The sequence below is a fragment of the Serinus canaria genome, chromosome 4A, assembly GCF_022539315.1.
Source record: "Serinus canaria isolate serCan28SL12 chromosome 4A, serCan2020, whole genome shotgun sequence".
Taxonomy (NCBI): Eukaryota; Metazoa; Chordata; class Aves; order Passeriformes; family Fringillidae; genus Serinus; species Serinus canaria.
In genome coordinates this window covers 9902932-9929660 of record NC_066318.1, presented here as the reverse complement: position 1 = coordinate 9929660, position 26729 = coordinate 9902932, and the positions used below count along the sequence as shown (strand labels likewise).

At 38.5% G+C, this 26729-nt stretch overlaps 1 protein-coding gene across 1 annotated transcript in view; it reads left to right on the top strand.

The window, feature by feature from the left end:
• The window catches only part of TENM1 (teneurin transmembrane protein 1), a 301248-nt gene that overhangs the window by 124753 nt on the left and 149766 nt on the right, over window positions 1-26729 (top strand). The window contains exon 4 of the mRNA XM_050974517.1: window positions 21370-21610. Coding sequence (XP_050830474.1) covers window positions 21370-21610 — 241 coding nt within the window. The remainder of the gene's footprint in view (window positions 1-21369; window positions 21611-26729) is intronic.

The following is a 26729-nucleotide window of genomic DNA, read 5'->3' as shown; positions in this document are numbered from 1 at the left end:
GAGAAATACCATGTAGGACAATACTAATTTGATCTATAATAATGTTTAGGAACTTTCTAATTAGAACATTAAAATAAACCCAGTAGTTGAGCAATATCTCCTCAAACAACATTAAATTAGCAACAAACAGCTAATTATGTTGTGTTTCTGTTCAAGAGGATATTACTAAGATTCTGAAACAAAGCAGAACTAAAAATTAAATCTCAAATAAATATTTCCTGAACATACTTACTGCAAAAATCCAGTTAGAATTATTAGGAAATCTGAATGAATAGCCTGAAGAGTCAGAGTTCACTAGATCATATCTCAAGATTGTTTTGTATGATCTAGAAAAGCTCAGCTGAATCCTTCAGGCTGTGCTGTAGTGAATGTTAGATGGAGAATGTTGGTGTGCACTGGACTTGGATAAGGCACACATCAGTGTCTGACTTTCTTTGTGTTCAGGTTGCAAGATGCTGAAGTCTGAGAGTTCTGAACTGAATGCTGGAGATGTGCTGGTTAGCAGCAATAATTGAGTGCTTTCAGGAGCAGTGCTTGTGTAGCCCTGGTAATTTTGCTGAAATACCAAGTGTTTAAAAGAGATAAAAGTGAATTAGCTGGGGTCGTTGTTAAGAGCAGTTGTACTGGAAATGGCTCAGGGATTAAACAAAAGAGGCATTGTGGTTTTCACTTGGTCCAGGGCAGCTCTGTAGGAAGAAGGAAAGACACTCTTGATTAGAAGCTGGGTTGGCATTTTGAGCTTCATTATCATTGGTTTATTCTGACTGATAAAGTTTTCTGTGAGTACTTACCTTTGTCAGGGCAGCACTAAGTGAACTTTTATTATAAGGATAATACAGCAGATCACCCATCCAGCTAGAAGAGCCAGGGACTTTTTTTATCCTGTCCACAAGCTAACTGAACTTTTCTCTTTTGTTTATTGGGGTTTTTTTTGGCTGGTTTGGGTTTGTTTTTTGTTTTTGGTTTTTTTTTGTGGGGGAGTTTCACTTTCCTCTTTTAAGTCAAAAGACAAGTTCTTTCATCAAGCTTTGCCTTTTGGTATTGTTTTTTCTCCCGTATCTGTGTGTTTTGGACTTATTTTCAGTCTAATTCATTAATAATTCAAAATGAATGTTCAGTAGCTTTGCACATGTTGAATTTTTGTGACTAAATTAGATTGCTTTCACATTGTCCTAATTATTGGTGCCTTATATTTGGCAAGCCTAGCTTTGAGAGACTGTATTTTAATTCCTTGTCAATGAGGTGAGAGCCTCATTCTATCCAGCTGAGGCCAGGTGTTGTGCATTAACATTTAAGTAGTGCAATTAGGGCCAATTATGATTTTAAAAGAAACAATAAAACCTGCAGGAACACAATTTGTCACCCTTACTTTTTTGTGGTTTCCTGCTTTTGCTTCATTTTTGTAGGCATCTGTTCTTCTTTTCAGTCTTGCTTACAGTAGGGCTTCAAGCTGACATTTGCATCAAGAGGTTAGATGTGTGAAGAGAAGAGACTCTGGGTGATAATGCAGAAAGAGGAACTTGGGTCAGATTGCACTTAATCACTTAATTCTCTATTTTATTATACATCTGAAGGACATAAGGTCTACTGCAAACTGCACAGATCCCAGGGAAGCTGGGGTGCTCTCAGCTGCTGTTGAACATGTGTGAACATAAATGCACCAGGTGGCTGCTGTGGGATGGTTTTTAGAAGAATGGTAAATCTGACCATCCAGTCTGAGATTTCAGAATGAAACTTTACTGGATTTATTCAGGAATGACACACTTCTTGCTGGGATGTCCTGTCAGTTTGCAATACCTAGTCCATATACCCTCCTTTACCTGGTAAATTTTGTTACTTGGGTGCTGATGACGTGTTTTCCTCTGACACCTGAGCATCAGCCATAGTTTCTGTCTTTCTGGTTGTATTGCTCACGTGTGTTAATAAAATGCTTGTGTTTGGTGTGGAGCTGTTACTGGTGTTGGTTACATGCTACTTCTGCATGCTTCCATTTGAGCTCAAGGCAAGCTGATATTAATTATACCCTAATTAGTGGGCCTAAAATTTATGTCAGGTACTCTACTTGGACTGCATTTCCACAGAAGCCTGAGCTTGTGCAGTGATCCTGGAGTCCCTCATAGATCTGAGTTCTTTGATAACCCCCTTCCATTGGCAGAGAGCTCTTCCCCAGCAATTGTTGGGGTTGAGTGTCATGTCTCACTTTCCACTAGGAAATCTTGCTGCCTCTTCAAGTGCATGCTGTTGAGAGCATGTTTTAAGTATCTGAAAAAAAAAAAAAAAAAGCTGGTTCTTCATCATTCTGTCTGAGACAAAATATGGTGAATTCTGAATAAAACAGAATTTGTAGTGCTATTTGCATTTATACATGTTTGGGGCAGGAATGTAGTGACAAGTGAAATGTGATTCTTTTGTACTGTTTTCTCTCTTTTTCGATGTACCTAGAAATTAAGATTTGTTCTTCTGCCTTGTCAGATCTCTTAATAAACTAACAGGGAGGCATAATTGTCTCACTGCTTTCTTGGGTTCTTCTGTTCTTAATGTAATTCAACCTCAGTGCATTTCTGGCCAGTTCTTTCATCTCATGATGATTCTGAGATGCAGATGTTCACGAAAATCCCAGGTGCTGGAAGATGAGTACCTTTCTGTTTGTGTAAATTGACACATTGACTTTAAAGAAAAGCTAAGTACATTTAATATTGACATCAGTCTTATATCTGCTTCATCGTGGGATCCTTCACAGAATAGTAATGTAAAAAAATAGTTGAACAGTACAGTTTGTTTTGTATTAATATTTAATCTGATACCAAAAGCACTTAAAGGAGCTGGGGATATGAGTCTTCTGTTAGAAACTGCTTCTTTGCTGCACTGAGCAGTTGCTACCCAAGTAATGAAACCAAGAAGTTTGTTCAAGTATCATTAAGTTTTAAAAATTGTTCTGCTGGGAAAGCTTTTGTTTCAGTTTCTGTTTTTAAGGGTTGTTTCTTCAGAGTCAATCAAAAAGCAACTTCCTTGATGTTAAACACAAAGGTACAAATTAAGGCTAATAAACTGATATTGAGTGAGTCAGAGAAATACTGATAAATGTGAATGCCTCTGAGAGCATTGTGCAGCTCTGAGCTGTGGAGGAACTGGACAGCTTTCTAAAGAAAATAATCAAATCAATGAAACATCAATTATTAATGCTTTGTAATGCTGGAAAATTGGAAGAACTGAAAGAAAATCAGTATGCTGCTCCAATCCCAGAGAACAATGAGCACACCCAAGGTTCTGCCAGCCCAGCTTTTTCCAGCTTTGCCTGCTTCCCTGAGAGCGTGTTGGGAGGCCGTGCTGACAGGGTGATGTGAGGATTTCAGCTTTTGTTTAAAGGAAAACAGTGTTCCTCAGTCATGGGAAAGCATGAAATTATTTCCATTGGGCCTAAAGGCACTCACAGGGAAATGGATTAAAAGGCTTAAGAAAATTTCATAATTTAGAGCTGTACCTTGTTTTTTGGAGCTTTAGTCATTACTTCTGTACAATTCAGTCATAATTATTGTTTGCATCTCTATATGGTGTTCAGTGCCTCATTGATTTGATCATTGGAATATTGGATCTGACCATGCAGTTTGGCAGCAGCTCAGGCCCTCCTCTCAGCCCTGTGGTGGGCTGCCTGCTCTTGCTGTGCACTGCTACTGCCAGGAGCTATTGTTTGTGCACAAATCAAATGCTCATTGATTAATGGAGTTTGCAGGGGCAGGAAAAGTGGGCACTAATACTTGCAGCAATCACTTCAGTGCTATTCTCCCCTCCCAAATTATACCTGGGGCACAGGTACCTGAAAAGTGCCATCTATTTTGGAATAGGTCCTTCACTGCCCATTCGGGATTGCTGCAAGTAGGGCATCATGTTAATGTGTCAGCAAAACACATTTTTTCCTTCCCCCATCCCACCACATCATCTTAAGGTCTTTCAAATCTCTTTTCCTAAAGTTTCAAACTTGCTGGAATGTTTCAAAATCAGAACTTCCACTCTGAAAAAGACCACGTGCTCATTCACAAGTCCTCACAGTTTCCTTGGCATTCTGATACCTGAATCCTTAGGTGTTTGTGTTCATTCTGTACAGAGCAGTGCTTTGGCCTTTAGCAGGTAAGTCAGCTCCTGCAGCTGACTGCAGCCTGGACAATTTGGGTATGCTCTTCTAGAGCAGCAATATTGTAATCAATAAAGAAATTCCTTTGGATTCCATCTGAGGATCTGTTTTTTCACTCCAGTTCTTACACAGACAGATGGTCTTTGATACAGCTAGAGCAGTGTTTCATACTGATATCTTAGATATTTTGAATTTTAAGGAGGTAGTTTCTATGTTTTCAATTGTCTTGTAATAAGTTTCATTGTGTTGCACAGCAAGTGGGATGAGATGTGGGTGCTTTATATACTAATTTTGGCAGTAATAATTTGCAGCAGTGCTTTAAATGTCTAGGGATGTTATTGATCGGCATTCCATTAGTTTTAAATATTGATAAGAAATCGTTCATTGTTTAATGCATAATTTCTGTCACCTTGTTTTGGCTATGGAAAGAACCAATCTATTAACTTCAACCACAATATTTATGGATAAAATCCTTAAGCTTTAAAATTATAAATAATTAGCTGTTGTCACAGCACTAATTATTGTACATACAGTGTCAGCAGGGCTATAATCTATCTGTCCAATATGTATTCTACTCAAATTGCATTAATCATAACTTGCTTAAATGTTAGCAAATGACTCTGAAAAGTACTTGCAATAGCAATTCTTGCAGCCTAGAAATAATGAAGATGTAAATCACTTCTACGCATCATTGCCGTAATATTCTTATGATAGGGGATGAAACTGCTGCATCCGCTTTTATCCTGGTATCTAAGACAGATATTCTTTGTGATGGCAGCATGGTGTAGTTCCTCAGTTTATTTCCAACTTTGCAGGGCCATGTCATAGTCAATTGAATTAATGAATTTAGATTTATTTTTCAAACTAGTCATGAAAGTCAATACTACTCAAGTATACTCTAAATTCAGGATAACATTGTATACTTTTTGAACACGGCACTTCACATTAGCATGCATGCTTGGAGTAGATTTTATCCTATGAAATCCTGCATGTCAGATATAATAGGTTTTAGGGGTTTGTGTGATTATTATCTTCTCACTTAGTGCTAATTGTCACGGTTTACTCGCTTCAGCAAGGATGTGCAATTTTATATGACAAGGTATTGCTTCAGGACTTAATTTTGCGTGCAGTTGTTTATATTGTGCAGTTTGCTTGATCTGTATTTTGCTTTCTTAGTGTTGGAGTCTGTGTTCCTTTGTATATTGGCAATACCAGCTGCAGCATTTTGTGATCAGCTCAAAAGCAAACACACCCACAAGCCTGAATGTTGGGAAGTGTTAGCAGAGCTTATTGAAGAGACCACCAGCTCAAAGCCTGTCTCCTAATTTCTTCCTGTGGGAAAATGCTGTAGAACTATTTTCTTCTCATGCACATTTCATTTCAGAAGCTTCTGACTATTGTTGAAGTGATAAACCTGAGCAGCCACACCAGGAGTTGAGTCATGGTACCCATGGGGCTGAGGCAGGAAGGATGAAGCTGAGCTAGTTTGCTTAACTCCTGAGCAATTTTTTTTTTTCCAGAGGCAATTTCTATGTTAAATTGGCAATCTACACCATAAATTCTCATCCAGAATTTAGTAAATATGCAGAAAATTGACAGTCTTCCAAAATTAATTAAAAATCAATATTTAGGTAAAGTTTTCAAGCTTATCTAACATCAGCTCTGTAGAATTTAAATTTTTGGAGGCTTTAAATTTTAGTCCTTTTTTTGAAGCATCAGTATTGGAAGGCTTGAGACTTTGTCCCTGAATTTTGTTTATCACAAGGTTATCAGCCATTTGATGGCTATCATCATGCCTGAGAATCTCAGGAGAGGGGGATTTTAAAAGTGTTTTTATAAACAAAATGAATAAAAGTAAGACAGAGTAATAATGAGAAGCTGCATTTGTCAGCTGCTTTCTGAAGTGTGCCATACTTGTTGCTAGGATAATGGAGAAAATTAATACATCCTGTCAGGACCGCCTGACAGGAACATTGAAAAGCTCTGAAGTGACTGTACACAGTGGAATAAAGGAAATCTACTTTGATCTACCATTTTTGATGTTTTATAATTGCACTTATTATCAGGTCCTTTACTCTCTTCTTATTTGACACAAGATCCATTATCAGTGACAGCATGAATGCGAACATGGGCTTGATTTGCAAAACTACTTGGGATGAGGTAATGGGGAAAAAAGCTTTTTGTTCCTAACTGTTGAGAAAAGAAAAAATATTAAATCATTTATATTAGCACTATCAGTTAATATCTTCTGAGAAATGCTCTCCTTCCAGTATAAAATTGTTTATATGCTGTGTTTGAGTAGAGCTTGTTTAATTAGCTCCCTAATGAAATATTGTGTAACAAAATGGAAATTTATCATTTGCTTTTATGCCTTTGTTTAAAGTGACAAACTAGGGCAGGTCACTGTGCCCAGCCTGGACTAGGCACCTTTTTCTTTCTTGCTGCATGTGAATGAACTCATTTTATTTTTTTTAAATGCTGTCTATTGAAGATTTTCAAACAAAGGGATAAAGTGCTGTCCTTTCAGCTTTCCATGCTGTCTCTTATCTCCTGTGTGAGATGAGAAGTACTGCTTCACAAAGAGGCAGATTACCAGGTATCTTGTCTTTTATTGGCCTATAGAGCAGAATCAGACTGTTTATATAGCATCAGGGGTATGTGCATATATTCAGAATCCACAGTCATTCTCTTGTAGATTAAAAAAAAAAAGGTGAATTGGTTATTCAAATGGACTGAAGTTATGAACAGAGTTTTCCTTAGTTCCTACTGCAATCAACCAGAAGCCCCCACTGGCTATATTTAGGCTATGTTTTGTTTACTTGGCTTGGCAGGTAAAGGAGTAAATGACCAGAGCATTGGTGACACGTTGGTCAGGGCAGTCACACTGCCCCAGGCACCAGCCCAGCGCTGTGCAGGAGCCCTTGTGCCTCCTCTGAACAGCTCCCTGACTTCAGAGTGCAGTCCCTGACAGAGAATCTGCCTCCCTGCCTTCTGCCTTGCACTAAGTGTTGCCTGTATCTCTATGGTAAAGCTCTAAAATGTGAAATCTCATTTCTTTGAACGTGTGCTGAAACCCAGACATTTCAGGAGATGTGTCAATGCCAGTGACATTTCCCTAAAGAAGAGATCTCTGTTTCCAGGGGAAGCTCCTCATCAGAGCAAGAGACTCACACAGGAAAGGCACTTGTCAAGATACTCACCTGGAAAGTCAGATAATGGTGAGGAAGAGGGTTGCAAATGATACCTTCATACCTGGTACACAATTAGTCTTCTCCCTTCCTCACTCTCTCTAATCTCTTGTAAGCCACTTCCCTGCATATAAATAATCAAAGCTGAGCCTCCCATGCTCAGATGAAAGCTATAAAGATTGCCTTTCTAGATTTATGGGGAGTCGTGTTTCCTCTGCTTTCTACCCTTAAGTGTTCTCTGCACTGCCTGGTTGTGCCTGTATGCATTGGAGTCTGCTGAGCCATACTGTCAAGTCTCAGGAAACTTGTCACCCTACATTCACTAGTGCCAGGCTTAATAAGACTTAGCACTTCTATAGTGCATTTTTATGTTCAAAGTGTTATAGGAATATTAAATCAAATACTGCTCTCAGCTGAACTGGATCCCCATTCATTGCTCAGTTTTGCTTGACAGTAAGAACTTGGGACAGAAAATAAAGGGCTTCATTGCACCAGTGGAATCATCAGCAGAGACTGTGAGAGAGAAGGAATGTGCTACTATGTCCATCAAGAGAGTGCACTTGGCAGTTCCCTTGCATTCACCTGGCTTATGTGAAAGGAAAATAAGCAAGTGTCTCACTTGGTTTATGCTTTTCCATTCCTGCTTTTGGGTGGGGAGCATCATTGACTTTAATGGTAGGAGCTTGCCACCTATTTTTGGTACACATAAGAACCACTCGTTCTTGTGCTCTCTGTGTACTTCCAATAGTAACTTCTTGCAGTCCTTCTTGGAATCTGTGGCATTTCAGATTCATAATGTTCTTATAACTCAAAAAATGTGTTCTGGAAATTTTCCAGGTGATTTTGCATATTCAGTGATAATGTGGACAATGTCATTCACTTTAATAGCAGCCATTCAATGATTCTGTTAATAATACAGCCTAATAGAGCAGCTTTGTCTTTGACTAGTGCCTGTGGGGAGGCTTTTATGAGGAGACATGGAGGTCTTTGCTGTTGCTATGGGATTGCAAGGGGTTTTCTGTAGGGAAATAGTCATTTTGAAAGCAGGATGACGTGTTTGGTTTTGTATAGTTAAACCACGATAATTTTAGTGCTGCCTTTACAGCATGTGAAATGAAGCAAATGCTTCACAATGAAGATGAATGCAAACATAGACAATGCTGTCATCCTCAGGGATCATCTGGAAGGGGATGAATCACTAATCAGTAGATGAATAAACTTCCCAAACCATTTACTTTGTATTAATGTTGGAGCTCGATCAATACCATAAATGTCAGCTACAGTTTCTGTCATTTGGTTCGGTCTCACGAACTAAACCTTTTTGCATTAGCTGTGCTGTCACGTGTGTGCAGCAGTGTTTTTATACAGATGATGTAGCAATAAAATCATACAGTGCTATCAAATGGCAAAGATGCTCCCAGGAGATGAATTTTAGCTCAGCAGATGTTCTTCCTGCACAGGCTCTTTGGGACCAGCGCCGGTGTTTGCAGCTCACAGAGCGAGTCTGGGTGCTGGCACATGCAGAGCTGAGCTGAGCTGGTGACAGATCCTTCCCTTCCCTTCCCTCTTTTTTCCTGTCTAATCAACAGGACAGAATTAGATCTTTCAAGATCACTGCAGGCTGTAAACTAGCCTGGAAGTGTCTCTGCAGCCATCTGATGTTCCCTCCTATGTTAGGCACAATTTTCATCTGAATTTGGACTGTGAACTGCCTTACAGCTGGCTTAGATTGTGTCTTATACTCAGTTCTTCCTTTTTCAGCTGGAACCAATTCACTGACATGTTTACTCGAACATTTTTCAGCCCTGTGTTTTTTTCTGTAGTAGGGTATGCTTCATTTTGATAGATATATGGTGTGTTGCTTGTTCTTCAATATAAGATTGTAAAAGACCAAGTGGAGGAAGAGGAAAGCTATGTTTGAGCAGCCCTCTCCTTTTTAATCTGTATGATTTTTTTGTTTCTTTCTTCATTTCTACTTAACATGAAATTCTGAAAAGTTCCATTTTAGCTGAATGCTGCAACTCAGCTCTAATAATTACTTTTAAAAGAACATTTTGAAATTTTATAAGCTGAAACTGCCTACAGAGCTTCATCCATTTTTTCAATCCTCTTTGGTAAAAGGCAACTGTTGCACATATTATTCCCAGCCACTTCCTTCACTTCCCTGGTACATATGCTTTGTTTACATTGTCTGGATATTCCATAGTAAGGGAAGGCAGGTGGATAGAGCACAGTGCAATGAACAGAACTAGTTCTATCCTAGTTTCCTTGGTTATTCTGTTCCTCAGTGCTATGAGTTTGGCATAGGGTGTTTTGTTTATTGCAGCATTCAGCTTGAGGAGCAGGAGTCCCATTTGTACTGCTCACAAAATCTGTTGGAGGTTATTGCTAAGAGTCATGTATTTCAAAAGACTGCATGGAGAAATCAAAATTAGAATTTAAGCATCAGTATGGGGATTAGAAGGAAGCTATTCTGTTCAGTACAGTAAGTCATATGCTAAGTTTCAAAATGCTGTTCAAGTGCCAGTTCCCAGCTTACTCTGAGATCTGTAAATGAACTATTTTTCTTTAGCTTTTAACTTTTGTAGTCCTGGTGGCACATGACTTCAAGGCAGATCCATTCATTTCTTTTCAGCCATCAGAAGGGATTTCCTTAAACTTGATCACCAGTTGGCTGAGTAAATTACACGCTCCTTGTTTTCCCTAAATGTCTTCTGACTAAACTAGTGATGACCTGATCACATAGAAAGAAATTCACCAATTTCTGGAATTTGGATGAGGTTCTCTGGCTGGAGCAGGAAGCAGTCGGTGAGTGCAGTTTTGCTCCATGCTATTTTAATAATGTTCTAAAATTAAATCCATGAAGATTACAAAAATTTAGTTTTGTAAATAAACTGAGGAAATATCAACCTAACTTCTGTTCTTTCCATTGGGTGGAAATTCAGTGGAGACTTTCTCTCTGTGTAAAATATTTACATGGATGTTACATATGTACTCACATGTACCTGTTTTTCATATGTAGGGTTTAAAGTTAAATACACTGAGATTTGTGTGTATACTGCCTGCTTACTCTATGTGGGTAATAATTATCTGTATAAAATTCTACACATAAAATATTTGCAACCTTCTCCTCCCAATGACAGTTAGTAGCAATAAGTTTCTAGGTTAAATTTGTTGTTAAAACAAACAAAACCCACTCCAGAGTACTCCTTATTATTAGGTTTAAATTTCTGTCCTAACAGTTTCATTTACTGATACTGTGCTTTTATTGTGAGTATAAATAGTTGTGTACCTGAGATCATGATGGTGTTTCTCTATCATTTGTATTTTCCTTCCCTTTAGATGACATAATCTGATTAGTGCAACATCACTAATCTACTGATCTGTTTGTTAAATCCCTTCTATTTTCACCAATTTTTTTCTGAAAAACCATGTCAAGCGTAGAACAAATCATTCTACAAGATGTGTATGTGAGGATTTAACACTACTTGCCTTTTTACTTTCTGCCCATTTTACTTTATTTTCCATTCTGCTACATTCTTTTACTCAACCTGTACATAGAAAAGAAATTTTCATTGAGCTGTTTGCAGATATACCCAGGGCCATTTTCTGAGGACTTGGAGTTAATTTCGATCTCAGCAATCAATTTGAGGTACCTTGCCTTTGCCAGTGTCAGTTTTCATCTGCTGATGTATGGTCCATTCACATTCCTCTGCTGGGCCTTCTTATTTTAGGAACTGAAGTACGTTTGTGCCAACCTGTATTTTACTGGTTCAGTGCTTCACTCCTTTCCAAATTACAAATACAATAACCCTGTTCCTGGAATAGAACTGTACAGTGTTGCACAGCTGATATTTTGAAGTGGCAAATTTTCTGTTTCTAAGCATATTAAAAGTAGATACACCCTCTCAAAGTTGGGCTTTTTTCTTCTGTGGTTACAGCTAGCAAACCAAGGCAGAATAGCACAATTGAAATCAATGGAGTAAATCCCATATCATGCTGTTGTAACTGGAAAAAGAGATGGGCCCTAAATTTACCCCTAAATCTTTCAAATAAAGCCCTCTGCTCAGGTGTTTGGTCACAACAGATTTTAAGCCATCATCCTGGCAATAAAAGGAGAATGAATGATTCTGTGAGGCATACAGCTTTTTGTACATAAAAACGAAGCAGCCTTAAAACCCTATTGACTTTACAGTAGGTTAATATTTTCTACTAGGTGACTGTAGTCTATAAAAGTCAAGCCTGAAACAGATTAACCTGAGTTCTTTGAAGTTGCTATAAATTGCTGAAATTTGCCTGAATACCAGCTGTGTAACACAAAGTCTGATGTTTGACCTTGGAGGTGTAAAATTAATCGGAATCCATAAATATATGGCCTCAAGTTTCAAGAGGAACCACACCCCAAGTTTTCTAGTGAAAATGTGCCCTGCTGTGATTAAGACAGTTGAAAGCCTTCTGTCAGTAATTTTTCTCCCTGGACTTTGTAACTATAAAAATGTGTGAAATGCCAAGTTCTTTCCAAAATTCCAATGCTGAGCTGCCTAGAGGAAGTTTCCAGCCATGTCGGGTGGCCATCAGGTGTGAAATTCTCTGGGCACTGTGAGGAGGCTCTCGCTGCCTGTGCAGTGCTGGCCCTGCTTTGTGAGTCTTTGTTCTGGCTTTATTTTCATGGATATTTCACACTTTCAAAGAGTTTTCTTCTAAAAGCCGTTTTTTCTCGGTTTGAAATTCTGAAACATGTGGGAGTTTGGCATAGGATCCAGAGTGAACAAAGACTAATAATCTGTTTTCTGTCAAGAACCTGAATTACTGAGAAGTTAGTGGGCTTGTTTTTCTTTGCTTGTAAGTACTGTAAGTTTCAGTTGAGGTATAATTATTTTTATATCTTATAATTATTATTATGAAAGCAGCTTCGCCTAGTCTGGAAAGTAAACAAAAATAGCTAATAATGAGTTCTGAATAATTTGGAGTTAGGTTTCAGAATGGTGTGCAAGTATTTACTGCATCAAGCTCTCAGACTTTGAATGAGTTAAAGGTGAATTTTTTCTGTAGAAAAGGGTGAGAGAAGTTTTTGCCTTAGCACCAACTCTTGCACTGTCTGACCTCAAAATATTAATATCTTTTTTATTTGGAATGAGCGTTTTGATAAATCTTGGAGTCTTTATTAAGGATGTCTTCCCGTTTGATGTTTTCTTTTGTTGAGGTTTCAATTATTTAATTACAGGTCTTGATATGAAGCTAATCATGCGTGCATCCGTATGAAGCTGGCATCCTGAAAGCAGAAAATCATTAAACAGTCATTACTATAAACTGACGTCGGCCTGTAATTTTTGCAGTTAACGGGGGAGTTGATGCTTGGTGAACAATCCAATTAAAACTGGCAACAAAAGACTTAAAATGTCAGCCAAATTGCTTTTTAATAGTCAACGCAGCCGTCACAAAACATAAACATTAAAGTCCCCATAGTAGCATAAAGCTTCATGGTGAAACAATTCTAGAAAATGAATAATAATTACGGTGTCCTGAGAATTCTCTTAATAGATCTGCGCTCATTAAAATACTTTGTTGGGTAGATTCATATGAAAAAGTATTTTTCCCTTGATACTTCTTTATGCATTTGTTTTGAAGGTTTTATTCAGTATTTTATAGATGTAATTTCTAGTAATATTCAAAAATGTGTGTCTTATTTACAATGAGTTTAAATAACTGTATATAGATAAGCTTTGGGCGAAACACAAAGAAATGTCTGGTGAGGTGAACTGAGGATACTGCCACAAAGAACTTTTATAGCCTGTTGATGCTGTCAAATAATGTAATCTTTGTTAATTTGGAGTTGCACTGGATTCCTTTGCAAGCTGAGCCGGATGAGCAGGAGATGCTTGTTGAACCTTCCAGGCTGAAGTTAACCAGCTGAATCTGCTTCTGCAGCAGTGGCCTTGTTGGTGCTTGATAGATGCTCTGCTCAGAACTGCAGATGGTTAAGAGAGTGCAGGGCTCCTCACAACAGACATGAGAGAGGAGTTAAAAGTGTTGAATGATTCTGTGGAATCAGGGCATAATCCCCAGTTTAGTGGGGAGGTTGAAGCATATTGGTATTTCAGAAAATGCAAATGCTTGTTTCAAAGTGCCCAAGTGTGCTTTAGAGAGACTGCTTTGAAGGCTGTGGCCCCATCTCATATTCATTTTCAGGCATTTCATTACCTGTTTCTGTGGTATTTTGTCTTTCCCTACAGAACTTTGGCTTTTTGAAAAATAATGGATTTGCTGTTTACCATCAGTTACACATGTTCCATTGTTTCTCCTCCCAGCCACCTCAGGACTATAGGAGAAGTGTCAGCATTCCTAAATAAAATGTTAGCAAACATCAATGCAGGTATAGATCTTTTTGTAGAAGTATTTGTTTTATTTGTGCATTGAGAGGGACAAGAACTTGTCAACTTCCTCCAGGGATAAAAGGCAGGACTAGTCAATCAGCTAATTCTTCACTATATTAGTTATATCCTTTAACTAATAGAGTGTAATTTAGACAGCCTGGGCTTTAAGCTGAAGAGAATGATTCTGTACTTTGGTGAACTGGTGTCACTGTCCCCCTCCCAAAGGAGGCAATTACTAAAAGGGAAGAGTCTTCCCCTCAGCCCTGACAGGGCAGCAAGCTCAAATGCTGCAGGGCTTTATGTTATTTGGGTCTGTAACAGGGCATGTCCTCAAGCAGTCTTTTTTTTCCTGAAAATGTTGCAAAATAACAGGAACACAGATGAAGCAGGTAAGAGGCAGGCAGGGTGGTGACAGAGTGGTTTAATATGTCTGTATTCATGATATTTCCACTGACCTATTGGGCTGAATACACAGGGTATTTCAATATGATTTATAGTTGCTAATTCCATTACCCATAGATCCCTTTCAGAAAGCCCTCACAGCTAATGAATTTAATAACACAAGGGCCAAAGCTTGAATATTTTTCACCACCAAAACCATCAATAACTTCAGAAGCATTAATTTTTACAGCCATGACTGCTTGCAACCTATTTTACCAATCATAAACTGCTCTTTAATCAAAATCTGTTCACCTCTAAGGTCATCAAAAATTTTCTGCCAGGCTACTTGTCTTTTGCAAACCTAGATGATAGGCTTACTCTGTAAGCTATAATCTCTCCCACTTTGTTCAGAGTTTTAGAATAGTGATTGTACTATCCCCTGTGAGTTCCCACTGAGAGAAGTTACAACTCGTGATATTGACTGAACCCACCACTTTTAAGTAATGGCAGGAATTACACATTCCCCTGAAAATAGCACCTTTAAGCTGCCTGGGAGCTGTCAGTCTTCACTCTGTCCTTTGAATGCTGTGTGATGTTAATTGTACCAGCAGCTGCTTGATCTGCTAAACAAACCACTGGAAGCCTGAGCTGCTTGTTTAGGCTGTTCCCTCAGACTCCATCAGAGCTGGAGTGCTGCTTTTCTTCTCCCTTCACATTTCGTCCTTGACCTCTCTGACTCAGCCTCCAAGGGGCCTGTCTTGTGTTGGCACAGACCGTGGTGATTTAAGAGATTCCTGTCTCAGCTGGATGGGTATTAAAATCTGGCAGATGTACCACCTGCAATGAAGGAGAGGGAAGGGAGTGAGTAGTAGTTTCATTGCAAATTTTTCAAATTAATTGACATAAATGTGAGCATTTCACATAAATGGAATGTTTTTCACATATAGAGCACATTAGTATTTAGCAGCTATGTGAAGAAGTACCATAGAACAAAGCTGTAATTCAGGCAGTTCAGTAGAATAAAAGCACCTCAGGAACTGTTGCTCTTCATTCCCCTCTGGCAATGTTAATTTTATATGAACACACATTGGCATGTTTATATTGTCAGGTGCTTCTGTGTGATAACATTTAAACCTTGCATCTCAGCCACAGTACACAGCATTATAGCCTGAAACTCGTTTCAGGTACAAACTACAACACAGAGAGGGACATTTTAGAGTGCAATGTTTATGACCAAAATTATTCTACTTCAGCAATCAGGCTCCCAAGTTAAAACACTGAGTGATGGAGTTAATTAAGGAGGAGTAGTGCTCTTGTAGCTCTAATGCTGTACATATATAAGTGCCTCTAAAGTGAGGCAAAGTTTGTCAGGAAAGGCAGTATCTTTCAATAAACCAGCTGATACAGCTGCAGAGAAAAAAGAGCTAGCATTGGGCCCAGAAGCCCTTCTTTTGGCTTGAGTGTAGTAACAGTTCTATCATCAGAAAAAGCAGAAACATTCCCCCACGCACGCCTTAAAAAACAAGTAGATCAGTCTTATTTCAAGAATTGTGCAAAGTAAAACTGACAAGTATACAGTACAAAGACAAGAGATGCCGGAATATTTTGAGTCCTGAAAGACAGAATATTATTAAATGCATCCCATCCAGAAAGTTGGAAAAGGTGGCTGTGTGATAGTTCCCTAAGGAGAAATCACTGCCTTTCCTTCTCTAGTGAGTTCTAACCTCCATTCTTTTGCCTGATAAAATTCTCCCACATCTCTCTGCAGCTGAGTCAAGAAACAGTTGTCTGCAGAGACCCTTTCAAGACACTTAGATTTTATTTTTGAAAACTCTGAGACCTCTAGTATTTTTTCACTTTTGTCATGCCAGTAGTGGAAGTTTTACCAGAAATGGAGCTCAGCAGTGTTACGATCCTGATGTGCAATGATAATGGAAAATTACTGGCAATTGCAGAAGTCTTGATGATGGAAATTCCTTATGCTCACTGTTGCTAAGGGTTTTAAGGCATTCACAGTTGATATCATATGCAGGTGATAAAGTCCACTTATGCTATTTGACTTGTGAAGATTTTCTAGTAGACAAGTAGGCAGCATTTGTTTCTTGGAAATGAATCAAAAGTGTAGATTGAAATATGGGAAAATCCCAGGCTCATGTTAGCCTGCCTAAATAAATATGGACTCCATTAGGAACTTTAGGCAAGTTTAGTGCTGTACTAATAGAGACTTTATTAATCAGAGTTAAAGAACTATAAAATGTGCACCTCTGTAAAAATAAGAGTGTTTTAAAGAAACATGTACTGGTGGTGGTCCCATCATTCCTTTTTCCTCTGGTGTTCAAAACTGGGTAATTACATTTTTGTAAAGCTTCCTAGAATGAGATCCAGTAGGAGCTTATAACATACAGTTACTTAGGTCTTACAGGACAAGTTTAGCTTTTAAAGTAAAAACATTAAGAAAAGGAAGTGCTGCCATCCTAAGCAGTCCTTACTGCTCCTGTGCAGAACACAGAGACCTTACAGAGCTTTCCAGTACATAAAGTACATAAGAGCATCAGAGGGACTTGTTCCAAGGGCATGCAGTGATAGGAGGAATGGATTTAAACTGACAGAGAGCAGACTTACACCAGATATTAGGAAGAAGTTCTTCCCTGTGAGGGTGGTGAGGCCCTGGCACAGGTGCCCAGAGCAGCTGGGGCTGCCCCTGGATCCCTGGCAGTGCCCAAGGCCAGGCTGGAAGGGGCTTGGAGCAGCCTGGGAGTGTGGAATGTGTCCCTGTCCACATCAGAGGACTTGAAACCAGATGATCTTTAAGGTCCCTTCCAGTCCAAACCATTCTATATTTCTAAGCATGCTTAAAAAGTAATCACAGAGTGGTTTGTAATTGAGCAGTAGCATACCCACAGAACTTTTAAATAAATAAACTGAATTAAGCTCCCTGAACATATGCTGCTGCTTCGTTCATTAAATAATGGATTGCCAGCTAATTCACACTCTACTGAGACACATCCAATAAATTTTTAAAAAATTCCAAACATATGAAGAAACAATAAATTCAGGAACTGAAAAAATTAAAATATTTCAAAAGCACTACAGGTTAGATGCAAACCTTTTATGGTTCATTACATTTTAGTATACTCTCTCTGATATACTTCACCTAATAACAATCCAGGCTATTGTAGCCTTGTCAGTAAATGATAAAACAGTTCAATTACCCTGTCTTTTATATGGATCCAAAAAGTATAGGGAAGTCTATTTCAGAACTGTTAGGAAAATAGTTCTGCCAAGGCTTGGCTAATTTTAAAAACTAACTTTAAATTATGTGCTAACTAGTTGATTAAGCTGTTTATTTCATTTTTGCCACTCTGTAAAGCAATTTAGCTACATGTTTATGATTACAAAGGCATTTTAGCCTGACTCTTAAGGAAAATGAGTTTATGTTAGAAGAAATATTCAGAGGATAAAAATAACTCCTTTCTTCAAATTTCAAAGGAAAGAGAGAAAGTAGAACTCCTTCAAGCTAGCAGAATTTCAAGGCAAGATTTTCTTGTTTCCAGCTGCCATCTCCTCTGCAGTTTCTGTTGGTGTGAGTGCATGAAGTTTGCAAAGTGCCTCAAAACACAAGAGCTAATCAAATTTACACTTCCTGTGTTATTCTTATAATTGCATAGTGAAAGCAAAAACCCTAAAAATCAATATATATTTTTAAAAAACAGCAGGTAGAAAGAACTTTGAGTTGAGTTTGTGAAGTGGATGGGGAATGTGCAAGTTGGAGTAAAAGAAATCACCAGAATGTTGTCTGGATCTTTTCAGGAAACTTCTCAGTTTTAGATGTGCTCTGCTGAAAGGAGAGGACTATTTTAAAAAAAATTACTTCTCAGGGGAAAGAATTTAGAAATTTTTAAACAGCCTCTTTTGTCTGTAAAAAAATGAGCTAAATGCAGATGAGGAGGCCAATGATGAAGATCAAGAGAACAATTTCTGGCTTGGTTAGTCCTCAGGTAGAAATCTGATTTGAAGCAAATTTTTCTAAGTGTAAAGTTTGAGCTGAAATCATGTTGTATAGCAACATTTTTAGATGGATGGAAATTTCTATCACATCAATGAAGACAGTGAAAACAAGTAAGTCTGTCTTTGCATATTATATATAAATGTTTTGATGTACAAGAATTATAAAATATGAGCATTATTAGCAGCCATTAAAATAAAAGCAGCAGTTGTTACAGATAGCATTAGGTAAGCCAATTCCTATATCAGTCTCATACATTTTGGAAATTTGTTGGCTTTAGACAAAATATCTTGCATAATATCCCCTTTTAGGTATTTAAAATATTTTGCAGTAAGTTATTTTACATAGTCTGCTGTTGGTTTGAGTCCTGAAGCATCCTAAGAGTGCACGTTGAGAATTAATGCTGCTTTATATCCCAAGCAATATTTTTTGTGTTATAAAAATAATGAGCTATAGACTTAGTTTCAAGCAAAATAAAACCAACTCTGCCAAATAAGAAAGTATGTAAAAACTAATTGGAAACTAGGGCTGATTCTCAGCCTAATGAGTTTGCGGTGCTTCACTGAAATGAGGGTCTGATGAAGACTTTTTAAATCACCAAAATAATCAGGCTCCAGTGTGAGGTTTTTTGTGATGCCAGTAGCTAGATGAAAGGGTGACAAGTGTGATAATTAAAAAGGAATCCCCCCAGGAAATCTGATGTGTTGATGTATTGTGATAAATTGCACTGGGAGATGGAAGGTACCCTACGAGCCAGAGAGAGTTTATGGTTCAAAAGCAGAATCAATCTATTGGATGGAGCAAACTGAACTGTCAGACAATTGTGTGCCATTGATGGGATAGGGACAGGATAAAAGGGGAAAGAATATAATATAGAAAAATATTTATAAAGTGTACTTCTATATATATATTTAAAATATATAGATAGAATATAGATAAAAGGGGAAGAAGGGAACTAAAGTTGTGTTGCCATATAGATTATACAGGTTTTTTCCCAAATACCTAGAGAAGCAGTCACCTTGGTTGCTTGGCATTTAGTGCACAGCTCTTGATGTACCTTGTAGAGTCTCACTGTGTGTCCTGGCAAAAATCAGCATTTTTTCTATCAGGACAGTGGCTCAACCATTGAAATGGCTTGTCATGCAAATTATAGGTTGTTTAATAATCCTGCAGATTTTCTGCAGAGTGGATTTACAGTTGATACCTTAAGTAAGGAAGTGTAATTGATCAAATACATAAGGATGCTGGACATCAAATATGTGCAAAATCTGGGTAGCTTTCAATTCTAAAATAGCAGGATACAGGATTTACCTAGATTAATTATTATATGAAAGTACCTTAGCAGATTATTTTGGAGCCCTGGATTGTTGACTCTGGTGATTTAATTTACTGAGGTCTCCAATTTTCTAATATGCTTAGAACTGCTTTTCTGGTGTATGCAAACGAATATTACAGCATAAACCTTAGTGCAACTGTAAGAATGCTGCCTTGATAAAAGATCAATGAAATTAAAAGGATTAAGCCTGGGCCAAATCTGTGACAGCTTTGCTTACCACAGCATTGAAAAGCTTATGTGGAGCACTAAACAACCTTGTTTCTCCAGCTGGGGTAAATTGGGACTGTCACAGAGGAAAAGGTGCTTTTATTTCCACAAGCCATTCCAGGAAAGGAGGGAATACACTTTCATCTTTCGCCTTGAAGACACATCATGTCATAATATAAAGAAAGTACATGTTTTCAAGGGACAACAACAGCTCCTTGCAGGGAGTTTTTGCAGGTTCATCAGAGCTTTGCTCCAGCTGGATTTCTGCAAATTTAACTGGACATCTGCTAAGGTAAAAGGGAGAGTGAGGGTGAGTACAGAAACGGGATAAAGCCTCATTAGATACTGAGGTGAAGTAGCTGGAGGAGTTTCAGGTTAACAAGTTCACAGATTACTCAATCTGGCAGCAATTTTTACCACTATCTTCTAAAAAGTGTTTGTTATTGTCCATAGCTGTGTATCTGGCTGTAGTGAGATTCTTTGGATACTTTGAAAAAGCAGAGAAAACAAGGTTTTGTTGCTCCTTGAAAGTACCATTTCACCATGTTTGTGTCTTCGTTGTCCTTTCAGGAGGGCTGAAGCTCAGTGGCTCAGGCTGAGCCCCCTTGAGCTGTGTGCCAGCATTTGTTAGCACAGGACAGGAGCCTGTGCAGGTACAGCATCCCTTTGGGGTACTGGGAGCCAGCCTGAGGGTCCCACAGGGCAGTGGCAGCACAGGGAGCAGGGCCTTGGCTGCCCACCACAGGAGCTCTGTCTCCTTCTCAAACTGGCCCAGTGGCTGTGAGCTCCCTGCCAGCTCATCTGCCTTCAGTTGCCATAAAACCTTTTCTGTGGGTGTCTGGATGGTTAGTGCTTCAGAGACCTTTTCTCACCTCTCATTTAACTAATGCAGTAACAGGCTTCAGAAATGTGTTAACAATATTTTAGGAAAGATGTTTGTTAGGGGGTAGGACTTATTCAGTCATTTTCTCTCTCCAGTTGAAGTGCAAGACTAATTTTTATACTGTCTATTTCTTTCATAAACGTTTTAAATGAGAATTATACCTTCTGTAATCAGTTGGTATCTGTGATGCCATTCAGTGTCAATTTATATGTTCTTTAACTTCATCCCCAAGAAATCCTGACAAATTTAGTGAATGTTATAACACCTTCTTTTTTTTCTTTTTGGTTGTTTTTTGGGGTTTCTTTTTGGTTCTCTTTTTGTTTTGCTGTTGTTGAATTGCAGTGCTGTAGGGTGTGTCTATATCTGATAGTTTCTGTTTCAATAGACTGTTATATTTTAAATGACTTCAGATATTGCAGCAACGTTTACAGGAAACAGGGTAAAGAAAATTGTTAAGTACAATACTTTATTCCCAATAATAACTGTACCACAGGATCACAGAGTGGTTTGGGTTGGAAGGGACCAGTTTCAGCCTTGTATTGTGGGCACCTTTAACTAGACCAGGTTGCTCCAAGCCCTGTCCTACCTGGCCTGGAACTCTTCCAGGAAGGGGTCAGCTGCAGCTTCTCTGGGCAACCTGTTCCAGTGCCTCACCACCCTTACAACAAAGATTTACTTCCTAAATCTTTGTTACCTCAAGTCAACCTGCCCTCCTTCAGTTTAAGACTTCATTCTCCCCTTTCCTTTTGAAATCCAGATGAACATAAATGAACCACCAACTGCAAAACAACACCTAAAGACAGTCTCAATCTCTCTAAAATAATAACCCTCTCTGTGTTTGGTTGTCTTCTCCTTGCTGTTTCAGACATGCCTGGCAGCCCTCACAACCAGTTCACCTTCCGACCGCTGCCGCCGCCGCCTCCGCCGCCGCACGCCTGCACGTGTGCCAGGAAGCCGCCTCCCTCGGCCGACTCGCTGCAGAGGAGATCCATGACCACCCGCAGCCAGCCCAGCCCTGCTGCCCCCACGCCCCCCACCAGCACACAGGACTCGGTGCACCTGCATAACAGCTGGGTCCTGAACAGCAACATCCCGCTGGAAACCAGGTATGACCGCGGCTGTGCGCGGAGGGGAGAGGAGCGCGATGGGGAGGAGGCTGAGATGGACACGGGCTGGTGATGGGCAGGTACAAGTCTGTCCCTCAGGACATGCCAGTGTGTTTCGCTCTGAGCCCATCTCAAGTGGCCACATGAGGTGGTTTTTGCTTGATTCATCTAGGTCAGAAATACTCAGAAAAGCACATAATGCAAAGTCTCGGACAGTAGTGATTCCTTTAACGTGTGTAGGTTACACTGGCATTTTGTGGTTGTGTGTGGTTGGGATTTGGGCTTCTGGGTTTGTCTTGCCCTCCCACATTCTTCCAGGACCATTTTGTAACCAGCAAATAGAAGTTTGGTTCAGTCAGTGTACTTTGGCACTTCTGGAGTAACGCCAAGTCAGGAATGGTTGGGGTTTGAAGGGACCTTTGGAGATCATCTAGTCAGGCTGTAGCTTTTCTGTGGATAAGAAAAGACCAGAAATAATACTAAAATAATATTTTCCTCAATATGTATTTAATACTTTTTTGCATATATAGTTAAATATAATTTTATAATCATTTGGCAGTAGAGAAATGATACCAAGGCAGATATTGGGTATGGTAAGACTTACTTTTGGGAGCTGGAAAGGGAGGGTTCAAATTCAGGATCATTCACAATTTACACAAATAATCTACTCTGAAAAACAATTGAGAGCAAGCACATTCTGTATTCGGGCACCTTACTTTTCAATACCCAAACCTCTGCATAATCTCTGACTTTTTGGCTATAAAAAGCTTTTTTTTTCACCTGTTCCTGATTAGCTATCAAATTAGCTGACTTGATTGCTTTCAACTACAGCTGTGTTTGCTGACTTGATTTTTAAAACAAGATCTTAATTTTCGGTCTTCTTCCTCTTCGTTGTCAACAGAGCACCAGGAGGTTTTTACTTGGGTTTCCTTTGGGTTTTGCCATTTTAAAGCACGTAAAGGGCAAGAGTTTGTGAAAGTTGTGTCTGATGAAGCAGATAAATTTCTGACATGCACCTAATTGCATTCAGAAAACAAAGTATTATGCACAGAAATGTTTGGGGGATTTTTAACACATGTGTCTGAGGCCCAGTTAGCACAATTAATCACTGAAACCTAGATTTTGTTCTTTTACAACAAGGTTGGTTTTATTTTATTACAAAAATTAATCTTAATATGTGTCTTTAAACTTGACTGCTGCTCATCAGAAGTGTCAAGTTTTAGTTCTGCTTTTAAGTTGGTATTGAAGAACATGTCGATTCATTCTGAAATAAAACTTTCCTTATTTGTCTTAAGGACAAATCTCAAAAAGAGTCAAGGAGGATGGAAACTTTTCTGCAAAAGTGAACATAAACAACACTTTAGTTCAGCTGATCCATCTGGAGCTAGAAGCTTCTGCTTACACAGTCTTTATAAAGATAAATCTCTCTGTTTGTGGTGCAACAAGCTTATATATCTATCTATACTTTATTCTGCAAGAAAGGTGATCTCTGGGTGTTCTGTCCCGTGAATTTTTGGTTCTCTTCAATTAAAAGTCAAGTAGATCTTTTTGAGGCTCTGCATCCCCATTCATGACATTTCCATCAGACTTCACTGAGGACAATACTTTGCAATTTATGTTTCTTTTGAGTTCAGTTTAAATTTTTTTGTTTCATACTAATTTTTGCAAATTTGAAGCTTCTCTGAAAGGACAAAAACAGAGATATGTAGCTATATCTATAATTGTATAAAGGGCTGTGCAGTGAAGTAGGAATTCAGACTGGAAAACATCCTTTGGGCTACGTGTTGGTTATTCACAGAGCCTGGGAATTTTCCATGTTCGGACCTTTCCGTGGTTGTTTCAGCTGATTTCATGCCCCCACTGGTCACTCCTAGAGCCTCTCATGAAGCTGGCTGAAAGGCTGAGTGATCCAAAAGGAAAACCTGTGAGTCTGTTTGCCAGGATATATCTGCAGTTTGTGTGCAGACAAGTGCTATAGCAGGGGAACACTGCAATAAGAAACATTTGTGATCACCACTTCCCAGAAGTCTACAGTGCACTGTACAGCCCTAGAGAAAATGAAAGGTTTGCAGCTTGTTTATCCTTCCTTTACCAGGGAATGATTCTGCTAGAATTGAACTGGTGCTTTGGCCTAAAATCTGGATTCCCTTGCTTTCCTTCTCCATTAATGTTTAGCTGCCCATTGAAAATAATCCTACAAAATAAAGAGAAACATTTCAACTATATGTTTCTGTGCCAAATCTTTAGTAATATCAAATCTAGCTAATATCTACATACCTAATATAGCTAAGCAGATTTTTTTGTTGTTGTTGTTAAATTTGGAACATTTGCAATCAAAAAGAAGACTTAGACAGTAATGTATTCCCTACTGTAACAAGTAGGCAAAAATCAGAGTACACATGTTCAGCTTTTCTTCAGACTGTATCCCCTGTTAATCCATAAACAGAACATGTGTTTGATGTTGTATCTACTGCCATGGAATATTAAAGAATTTTCAGACAGAAAAAGATTTCCTAGATCTAATCATGTGACTGTAAAACTTGTTCACTCTGGACAGACAGAAATGAAGCAAGTTTATGAGTCTGCTCATAATGAGTCATATTTATGTAAAAGAAAATTCTCTAGTTCTGAAAATGTTTGCAATACTCAGATTAAACATGTACTCTTATATAATTAGAGTGTGCAACCCTAGATTAGATGGCAAAGGGCTGCAGTGAAGACACATACTGTGGTATATGTGTTTGAAAGTTTTCTTGTACAGTAAAATTTGGTTGCATTTTTATAGAAAAGGGCAAATCAGGAATTTTGGTTTGTGCTTCATCTAGAGGTGTTACATACCCCAATCTGCAAAGCAGTTTTGTCAAGACCTAGCTTACTAATGCAACTGTTTAATGATGAGACTGACTTGGAAAGATGAAATTACTTGTTCAAGTTCACACTAAAAGCTAAAATTAAAGTCTGTCTGTGTGTTGTTGCCAAAGCCAATTCCCTAACTCTGGCAGTTATTCTGATTATAAGCAACCCAAATAAAAATAAGAATTAAGAACAGCTTTGGGACTCCAGAGGACGTGTTTTGGAACACCTGCTGCTGAGGGAATTGGAGAAGAGCTGTACCTGTGGGAGGTGTAGCAGCTCAAAGTGGTGGCTGTGCTGCAGCCTTCAGCACTGTAATGTGCCCAGAGATGCAAATGCATCCTCCATCCGTGCATGCCCACATGGCTTGGGAAAAATAAACAGAGCCATTATTAAAATTACTTATGAACATGCAGTGATTTCGTTGTCACACAAAGAAATAATTTTTATGTATTGCCAGAAAATGTCTGCAAGGATCTGTCACACCACATAAAAACACAGGAAACATTGATTCTCCTTTTTTAGGATAATGTTACTGGGCTCTCACAAAAATTGATTTTTTCCCTCTCCCCCAGAATAAAGTACTTGCAACTTATTGCCTATTCCCTTCCTTTCCACTAAAATAATTGTTTTATCAGGCTTCATAGATACTTTGCTCTAATGCTTCAAATCTTGTGATTTACAGTGTAATACATTGTCATTATCTCTGACAGCCCCATCTGAACATAGCTTACTACTTTTTATGGAGTAAGTATTAAGCCCTGATAACTCAAAGGAATGGTTTTCATTTTCACCATGCCCTACTAGTTAACTCAGTATTTGTTTTCATATCTTGCTTTCTTACTTTGGGGTTTTTTTTCCTGCTGTTTGCTATTTATTTTCCCACTTCAGTGAAATCCCCAAAGTAGAAGTAAAATCTAGATGTTAAGTAGGGATTTTTACCTGACATTTTTCTTATCCTCCTTGTAGTCTGTTACTGATCTGTCATGGATAAACCATTGGTCACATTTATTTTGAGTTAAGTTTTGACATAGATTACCAAAGCATTAGAATTTTTAAGTTTTATGCCTAAATCTCAAAATTTAGCTAATTTTGATTTTTTTTTCAAAGTGGAGTTTTTAGTCCTGTTTTGTGCGTCAGTATTTAAGATATTTGTTTGTTCCTTCCTTTTTTAAATCAGATTTCTTCCTAGTTCCTCTAGGCCATTTAGCAGTGCTGGCAGTAAGGTTAATGCTGTGCTGAATGGGCTGAAATCTCCCTTCACTGCACTGGCAATGAGCCAAGTGCTGTGGAAAAAGACAGCTTAATTTAAGCAATCTTATCACCATGGTAATAGCTCCTCTAAGGGGACAGTGAGGTACCAGACCATAAACCTGAGATTCAATTACCATTAATTTATATAAAACTTTGAAGTACTAGAATAATAAGAGGAGTATTTGGGGTTCAAGGCAGTTATTATTTTTAGTTACAATTCAGCAACATTTCAGAGCCCTAAAGTTTGATTATGTCTTAAACACTTGAAAACTTTGAAAGTATTGAAGTTCAAGAAGTGCATTTGAATCATCATATAGATGGAATCATTCCTTTCTGTGTTACATAATTATTTAAGGTGTACAGGTATGATTAGCTCTATTTGTTTGCCTGAAAATAACTTGGTTATATTTTTGTTTGGTGTAATTCTGTACTATGGTTTATCTTTTTAAGTCAACCTTGTAATTTTTTTTTTCTCTTCAGGAAGTACATGAAATGGCTTCTTCAGGAGGCCTTTGAAATCACAGATGCCTGTATATGTAAGGAATATAGAGGCATCTGTGATTTCAAAGGCCTTTCTGTGTAAGCTGGAGTAATTTTAAAAGAAAAATAATGAAATAAAAATGCATCTAGAAATTCACACTCAGTTCAGTGTGAGCTCTTGGAAGGTTTGATCTTTTTTCTTGGTCTTAGCATTTGAACATCTTGTGGCTCTTGTGAATCTTGCCTCCAGTGCAGAGACTCAGAAAACACTTTTTTGTGCCTTGAGTTTTTTCCCAGTTCAAGGTTTCCATAGCAAACAGAGCAGCTCTGACAGCTCCCGAGGCAGACAGGTGATCATGAGCCACCAAACAGGAGACACTTTCTACTTGGGCAGTGCAGTTCCCTGGGAACTCTCTTGCCAGTGCAGCCTGCTCCTCTGTTAAATGACCAGATTTGGGGCTCTTCCAAGAATAAATGCAGGACAGGGCTTCCTTTACGATCTTTTCTTCAAATTATAGTGGTCAGGATTTGC